The sequence below is a fragment of the Apteryx mantelli genome, chromosome 2 (assembly GCF_036417845.1).
Source record: "Apteryx mantelli isolate bAptMan1 chromosome 2, bAptMan1.hap1, whole genome shotgun sequence".
Taxonomy (NCBI): Eukaryota; Metazoa; Chordata; class Aves; order Apterygiformes; family Apterygidae; genus Apteryx; species Apteryx mantelli.
The window spans coordinates 45393277-45402357 of record NC_089979.1 but is presented as its reverse complement, the minus strand read 5'-3'; the positions used below and the strand labels follow the sequence as shown (position 1 = coordinate 45402357).

Genomic DNA, 9081 nt, shown 5'->3' with positions numbered 1-9081 from the left:
TAGCTGGCAAGGACCAAATACATGCCAGAGAGCATGCTATTAATTCAGGGGTATAAACAAATGAGTTTTAGTGGCTAAGAACATTCCCTAGAACTGTGCAAAAGTATATAGCTATGATGGCCATACATCTCTCCACATTGATGTTTGTACGTAGTTTTTATTGGAACTGTTTCAGGTAAAGCTAGGCCTGCTTATAGATGCTAGAGAAATACCCCAGATAAAGAGAGTGAGCAGAGTCCAAGTGATGAAACAAGCATTCATATACTTTTGGGGAATGAGAACCATAAATAGCCTTTTACTCTACTAAAATTAATAGTGCTATTTTCCATCAAGGAGACACACTTCAAAAAGCCACAAAGGTCTCCGTGTCTGCTTTAAAAACAAAAGAAAACAAGAAGAGAAATAGAGGGAAGAAACAACTATGAAATAGAGGAGATAGGTTCAAATGTATTTTATTTCACAACATAGAAGACTTGAAAGAAAGAAAATGTATTGAAATAAGAAAAGCATTGAAGGAGAATAAGGAAAACCAAAACTTTAATGTACTATAATTACTTATTCCACTATTACTTTTAACTGCTGCTCTTTAGTGATGGTGTTTTGTGGACTGTCAGTAAAGTAACACTATATAAAGGCCCTAGAATCTTATTTCTTTCTAGTGTTAGTGCTAGAATGAAATTAACTAGTCCCATACAAAGCGGAAAACAGGTTTTGCTTAACTTGAAGGACAGATTAAGGAGCAATGAAAAAAAAATGTTAACTTTGAAAGGAACACCAAGAGAAACAAATGACCAACTAATTAGTTTAAGGGTAATAGTATTTTCAAAGCAAATGGACTACTTCTGTCACAAAGGAGATGGGGCATTTGTCAGCTAGTATGACAGCAAGGCATTTAATTTCCAAACAATAACAGGTAAAAGAATTAATATTACACTAATGAACCACAAGCATACTGCTGGTTTGTTATTTATTAACACTAATAAATGAGCTCATAATACTGATCAGAGGTTTGTTTGTTTGTTTGTTTGTTTTTAAACACATCTCACAAAAGAATTCCAAATGACAAGTACTGTGATACATATGGTAGAAACAGCTGTGGCCATAAAGATGTTTTGTTAAATGATGATTAATCTATTTAGGAAGCAATCACACTATTAATTAGTAAAAGTTTACAAACATTAAAAAGTGCATAACATTTGAAACCACCAACAACAGAAAAATATATATAATATATATAATATATATATAAAGAAAGTGACATCACCTCCTCTTATTAAAAAGAAAAAGAAGATCTTCTGACTCCGATTGGTGCTTATGTGATTGCCATGGTTTATTTGTCAGTCACTCTATACTCACCTTAGTCACAGAGAGGCACACCTGCCCCATTTTGCAGTATTCAGCCTCATGTTGGGCCTCATCTACACAGGAGGAGGAGGGGGGAAGTCAAACAGCATAGTTACTGCAGAATAGGTTATTTGTTTATAGGTATTTTAGGTAATCCTCTGGATGGACAAGCTCTCCTGGTACTTCAATGAGTGTCCAATTTGGACTGTCATTTCAGAATAGCTGAAATGGGAAAAATCCAGTCTTTTGGGTGCTAGATGCCAACTCTCTCACTTCTCTGTCCCCATCCTGGCCACAAGGTTGCTGTGAAAGTTTCTAGCACTTGGCACTTGGTTGTGCATGGTGCATCAGTAACCGTCTGTGCCTCAACTCAACAGCCTGATTAACGGAGGCAAAGGCAAGGAATAGAGCAAAGAGTCCCAATGGCTGGATCCAGGCCATGATCCACTAGTTGAACTACTCTGCAATCTAAAAATCATTCCAGAATAGATGTTTGGCAATAACTATGCTGGTTATTTTCTCATGTGTAAACAAGGCCCATCTTTAACAATGTGAACCAGAAAAATCTCTAGCACCATGGAATTTGTTTGAATTTTAAACCGTATAAGGTTATAAATGTATTCTTAAATCTACCATAATAGTAAAATAATTGGACTACCATTTTAAAAAAATAGTTTGGAGAAAGATTAATAAATTGGGAGTAAAATTAGAAAAAAAAGGGGAAGAATAATGTAAAAGATTCAGTTTAACTCTTTGATATGCAACTAACTACAGGCAAGTGGCAAAACTGTACCAAGGACACAAAACACACCAAAATATTCACATTAATGAATCGTTTTGAAGGCTCAAGTAACAAATTAGAGTTTTGCTGAGTCATTTATGTTTAGGCAAAATTAATTTAGCTGTTGACATTTTAAATCTATCATGAGCACATCACCACATTATGCAAAAAACAGCCCTTTCAAAACGAGTGGTAGAAAAATTCACAGTAACAGAAATATTCTTCATAAGCAGTTGAGAAGGGGCAGTGTGGTGCATCTAAGTTGTACAATACAAAAACCATTGTAAAGAACAGAGCTGTAAAACACAGACGCAGAGTTCTAAAAACAGTGCTTTCTTTACAGTTCTTTTAATGGGTGAACACTTTGGCCAGAGAATTTTAAACTCTGAGGATCACACAAGCCTTTGCTTAAGATACACAATCTGATCCTCTGACGTTTCAAAGGCCATTTGCTACAAGATTTACCTGTTTGTTCTACTTTCTAAAAGTGTTCCCATCAAGTAGTCATTGTGAAGAGATCCATCTGATGATGCTATCCCAAAAATCAATACATGTTCAACCATTGCTAATGACAGAGGTAGAGAAAATTCTGTCTTCTGCCACAGCTTGTACCCCCATTTTTAACATTGTGTTGAGTGGGCTCCAGCAGTGAAGACACATGCACTTTCTTTTCCATAGGCTTGCTCATGGAAACAAATTTGTTCCAGCATGCTCTTGTACCCTGAAAACATCCAACAGCTGTTCCATTCGGTCAAAGTCGGGTGTCAGCTTTCTTGCTTTGCTGCCTCCCCTTGGGTTTCCCCAGTTTGCTCACTTGGATTTCTTTGTGCATCTCCTTCTCCTTCTGCAAAAATACAAGAAAAAAGATGAGCGATCCACTCCAGAATACAGAGATTCATCCATCAGTCTGACAAAAAGAAATTGAAGTGAAACCAAAATCTTTAATTAAATAGAAAATCTCTTACTACTGAAATATTGATATTTCGCATTTCAAAAGACACCTTCAAAATCAAATTCCTAGCTGCATCTCCCACTATTGTTTCAAGTAACACCTAAAATAATATGAAATGAAAGAAGTTTCCAGAAGTAATAGGGTATTTTTGCATATTTATGTTACTATGACAATATAGGAGAAACCCCAAATCTGAACAGAGTTTACTGAAAAGAGATGCAACTTCAACAGATCCACACTGTGTGTGTTCATTTTAAGCACCACACTCCATCATGGTGTTCAGTCCAGCTGTCTCACTGCAAGCCACAAAACGATCTGAGAAATGAAAAATGTTTTACAGTGACAAAAGTGAGTAGATAACTCCTAAGGACTGTCTACAGAAGGATAAGAGGTGACTTGATAATGGTCTGTAAGCACCAACATACAAACTATTGTATCATATCTTTTGCATAATGATTCAAGACCTAACATGTTCAGAGAGCTGGAAGCTGAAGCTAAGTGGAAATAAGACAGAAGTCCCTGAACATTGCAGTAATTAGCTATTGGTACATAATAGTAAGGAATAATGCTGAATAAGAAATGAGACCTATCTTGTATCTTAGGAGAATCCTGAATCATTTGAATTTAAATGGCTTAAGACAGGAGTTTTGAGAGGACAATGCTATGGACTAAGTTGTGAAAAAGCCGAAGTGGAGGTAACAGTGCCTCTTAACTTTAATCTATACTTTATTTTGTAGGCCACTCCACTATTTGAAACCATGTCTTTAGAAGGAAGGAAGACCTTAATATAGGTATTTATCATTTCCCAATTTCAAACTGCACTGTACATTTACAGCTTTATTTCTGTTTATTAAAAGAAACACCATAAACACTTTCTCTTTTCTACATACATGAAACAGCAGCTAATGGAAAGAAGTTCTATTGCAAAAAGCTCAGACTTGGTAGCTGCATTTTATGCAGAATGCCTCAAGTATTAGTAATTATCAAATTCAACCTAATGAAAAGTTGTATGAAATGTTAACTTACTAACAGTGAGGTTTGTTCTATTCATTATGGGTTGACTTAAAAATAAAAATGTTTTGCCAGTCACTTTCTCAGAAAACCTGAATTTTATCAAATCAACTCATGAGGCTCCTTGTTACTCAGCATTATCTCCCACAGACAAATGATTCCAACAGGATGGATCTACATGTGAATTCCTGTTGGACAGAAAATCCCTTTTGCCTGACTTGTCCAAACACTCTCTACAAAGCCTCCTACATTTGTTCTGTTATTGCAACAGTACAGATGAGTAGAATCTGATATTTGATTTCCTTTTTACCTGCTCTGTACTCCATTCATACTGATGACTAGGGAGTCTTTGATGCATCTTATACCTTCCGGGCAACTCAAGATTTGCTGAATTCTTATTTAAAAAAGTCGAAATTCAAAAGATAAAAAAAACTTGCAAGGTATTTGTGTATAAAATAAAAATCATCTGGACAGGAGGCCTAGACAGGTAACTACCTAAATGTTAAATATAGTGCACCAAGATTTAGAGAAAGAGAACTAAGGTTCTAATATACCATTTCTTCAAAGATCTTCTCAACTCACCGACACACTCACCAGTCTAAATCTGTTCAATCTATAATACGCTTCCTTGGTCTTACCAACTGTCTTCTACTGACAAAGGTCTTAAAATATATTTGAGAAAATAATTTTGTTTCTGGGTTCTAAGAATCCAAAAATTGCCTAAGCACACTCTGGAATCATTTTTCCTTCAAAACATGATGACTCTAAGCTCTTAAGAGTAAGGGCTGTGGTTCTTATGCAGCATTTTGATTCCAATAGGCAGAGTTAAAAAACCCCCAAGTGAAATAATAACATACTGTAAGCCACAACACAATTGTGTGAGTTAGTAACCTAGGAACACCTTTTATTACTTCTTCTAATGGGCAACTCTTAATTAATTTTTCCTCCCGGAACATTACTGACTTTTCAATACCTACCACTGTTCCCAGTAGTTATAGCTAAAGCATTTCTACTGTGATCTAAATTCACTTTTAATGACAAACTTCAACATCAGTGCTTCGTTCCAGTTCTGTACTTCATTAGCAACTCCACTATTCCGAGTTTTTCGGAGATGGTTGGACCATCTCAGCTTTTACAGTAGCCTCCTTTTACAAGCCTCCTTTCAACTTCTGCACTGAATTTGTGTTCTCTGGTATGTCCGCAAATACCTGGAAAAGTGGCAGTTTGTTTTAGAGATTAGACTTGCAGAGACTGGTGCTCATTCTTCAGTGCACTTTTTCCTTACCACTTTATATTACTTAGCTACAATCACCAGTAAGATTATCTGGATAGAAAGTTTCTTGGAATTGCACTGTTTACCTTGAAAGAGAGTTGATTGAGCTGATTTCCTTACTAAAGTCTTTCTTTGCCCTTCAGTCATTACTAAGGATAAAGATGCCTCATGATTTCTGCTGAGGTTTTGTACTTGTCAGATGTACACAGTGGAACTTTTGCTAAGTTTATATAAATTGCATTGTCACAGAGAAGTTTGGAGCCTACATTTTGACTTACAGTTTGGTAAGTACGTCCATTCTGTGAACATTGGAAAGTTACTTGCTTATTCTGGACCAAGAAAACCAGAGCAGTTGTTTTGAAGGGAGAATATTGCAGTCATTATACACATTATACATAATTATGCAGTCACCTCATGATTATCCATGGGTGGCTTTTCAAGGTGGGAATTAACCACCACTCATTTCCTTCAGGTATCAAATAGTGCATGACAGAAAACATGCGGTCTGTCTACAAGGTCTCACTGTGCCTATTGCTGAAGCTGTTCCTGTTCTTTACAGGAAATGTATTTGCAGGCTTTTCAAAGTGAAGGTATTAAATATGCTTGGGTAGCTTAATTTACATATGTTCATAAATAACCATTTTTCTTTGTTTCATCTGTGTTATCTTACACTGCCATTACTCCATGCAGTTGAAAGCAACTGCACTTGCATTTTTGCAAGAAAACAAGTATAGCTGTAATAAAAATAAATAAATAATGAACCCCCCCAAAACTTAAGTCTCTATATTTGTATAATTAGGTAGCAATGGTACTTATCATCATAAATTATTTGACGTATACCTTGCATGAAATAGGACTCCAAACATATAACCCCTGAACATGTGTGTTCTTCTTGACCTGCCAGGTGTGAGGCATATCTACATCCTGCAAGCACTGGCACCTTCTGAACTAGAATTAGGGACATAATTATTTTTTTTATTGTCTCTTAGATTTGGAAGGGCAGGATAGGGTAATATAGCAATGATAATGCGATACATTTCAAATATTTGTGTTTTGGAGGCTTTTGCTCAGCACCTACATGTACTAATAATATAAAATTGAAGAATATTTCATTGTATCTAATTCAAACTGCATAACTTCCCAAAAGGTATGCTGGCATAATTCTATGAGCCACTTTGAATACTCTTCTGCAATGATTAACAGTTACCTAAGCAGCAAAAGGGACAAACTAAATAGACTCTTGAATTATGTATTCAAACTTAGGCTAATAATTATTTTAACCATTCTCATTACTACAGAGCTAATGGCACAAACAAAATTTATACTGACATACTACAGGCCCTAAGTCATACTCTTCTCATGGCTCACAGGAGAATGTAGCTCTGTCTTGTAATCATTCCAACAGCTTAATTGAAAAGTAGGGATAGTGCACATTTTCTAAGTATTCAAGATCAAAAACTGTTTTGATAAGTGCAAATGTGAGACTGAAGAAGGAAGAAGGAGACTGGCACTATGCATTTTGAATAATACCTACAATAATAGCTACTGTATAACTATTTTTATTTAGTGTAAGGCTCTTCACCATACACTGTCCCTTTCTCCTGCCAACTGAAGCTGCATGACGTGTTAAAATTTTGGTAATCTTAGACATAGAGTAAGAGTGTATTAGTGCTGATCACTTTAAAAGAAGGGCAAAGTACCAGCTGAAAGGGGAAAGAGACAATTCAGCTGGAAACAAAGATCCAAGTGAAACAAATACAAATGCATTGCTGTTGCTGTGTCCTCTAGCAGCTGAAAACAAAATTAACCTTTACAATAACCTTTTAAGCAGAGACACTGTCTCTCCTGCAAGTTTCAAAACAGAGAGATTCTATTAAAGATTATCAAGAAAAGTTGGGTCTGTCTTAATAAACGCCTTCCAAACTAGTTCTTTTTGTTTCTTACATTTGATTTTCCATAAGATTTATTCTTACATGGACCCTGCCACCAGCCACTCACTGCATAAAGTCTTCTCTTATTTTAATAATATGCTGTACTTGCAAATAACCATCCTTCCTATTTCAGAAATCTGGACTTCGCATTGCCGGCAACCCCAGCTGATCTCACAATAGCAGATAAAACATTTGAGTCTTGTTGGTGAGGGAGAAGGGAATAATGCATGCACATAAACCATGTTTTATGTACTACTTTTTCATTGCAGTTTTAAATAATAATAATAAAACCAAAATGTACCCACCTGCCTTGTTTATATCAAGCTCTGATAACTTTAAGGCTAGTTCACTAGAGTTCCCACCTGTAGAGGACACAAGTATGTCATGTAGTGCATTTCTTCTACCTGTTCTTCCTGAAGCAATAAAATCTGCATATGTAGATTCCACATCAGTCATTGCTAACAAATATCCACATAGCAGTACCTGGATGAGAGGAAAAAAACACCAACATTTAGAACACCAAGAAGACTGAATATGTTATAGAACAGGAACAGAAAACTAGATGGTCCTCCCTGTGGGGTGGAAAGCATTTACAATTTACCAGGTATGCAGTAAGCAAAGGAGATGCCTCATCAGAACTTGGAGAAATTAGAGAAGGAATGGAGTAGAAAGCAAAAAAAAGGTGTGTGGATTTTGTGCAATCTGTATTCAACAGTAACCTAAACAACTTCATTTTACATGCTTCATAAGTGCTAGTGAGTACTTTATAAAAGCAATGACCTCAGCAACATAACAATTTCTCTATAGAGCTGTCTCTGCTTTTAATATTAGCTGGGAAGTGGGAGGTAGGTAGGGGGTGGAACAGAGTTCTTTTCTGCACAGGCAAAGCATAAGGAGTAAGAAAGTACAAACTGGTAATGCTTTTGGAGGCAGATCTGTGTGCTTGTGCACAGTGCTCTTCCAGCTAAGTTTTGTCTTTTCCTTTCCTGTAATAAGGTTAATTTTGGCATTGTATATAGACCTCTTGGGACTCAATTAATTTTTTTGGTGTGGTAGCTGCACCAAAGTGAATGCATTATCATTAAGTCACTGAAATGAGTGGAGACATGCTAACTTAGAGCAAACAGAAGAGCTAAACTACACTGCAGGGGTTGGAAAGCTATGTCCATAAGCTAGATACAGCCCAGAACCTCTTTTCATAGGAACCTAACTATTTTTCATATTATTATGGAATAACATGATGACATTCCATAATGTTATTATGGAATAACATGATGACATGCATTAATAATGCCAAAGACACTGGGAAACTCCTATTTCATCCTCAGAGAAATACTCCCATCCCTGCTGGAGTAGCTGACGTATTGGGATTTTTTTTTAAAATAGAATTGTAACGAGAGACCAGGGAGGAGGGAGGCAGGAATGGGCGGGAGAGACAAGCTTTTGTTTTACTGATCATGCTTCTTTTATGGTAGCTTTGTTTGTACTAACTTAAGGATTTCTGCAAAAAGCTAGATTACCATGCTTCAAATGTAACTGTCCCTCCCCTTTTATTTTTTGGATGTAGGAGGGAAATCAGATAAGTTCTCTGTTATAGCAGTACTCTGAAGAAAAGAAGCACGAGGGAACCACTACACAAAAGCAGCATGCCTGCAGCTATATACTTCCTTTATTTCTAAGCAGTGCTTCTCTGTTTTTGCATACTGCAGAGAAAGGACGTGGCCATAAGGGCAACATTACACACAGTTGCATGGAGTGACAAGGTTTAGCTGTTATTTTAGAGCAGCTG

At 36.4% G+C, this 9081-nt stretch overlaps 1 protein-coding gene across 1 annotated transcript in view; it reads right to left on the bottom strand.

The window, feature by feature from the left end:
• Positions 1–953: 953 nt before the first annotated feature.
• Positions 954–9081, bottom strand: part of PKIA (cAMP-dependent protein kinase inhibitor alpha) — a 44737-nt gene continuing 36609 nt past the window's right edge. The window contains exons 2-3 of the mRNA XM_067292344.1: positions 7598–7775; positions 954–2969 (exon numbers count right to left, since the gene is read on the bottom strand). Of these exons, the coding sequence (XP_067148445.1) occupies positions 2890–2969; positions 7598–7748 (231 nt within the window). The 5' untranslated portion in view covers positions 7749–7775 and the 3' untranslated portion in view covers positions 954–2889. The remainder of the gene's footprint in view (positions 2970–7597; positions 7776–9081) is intronic.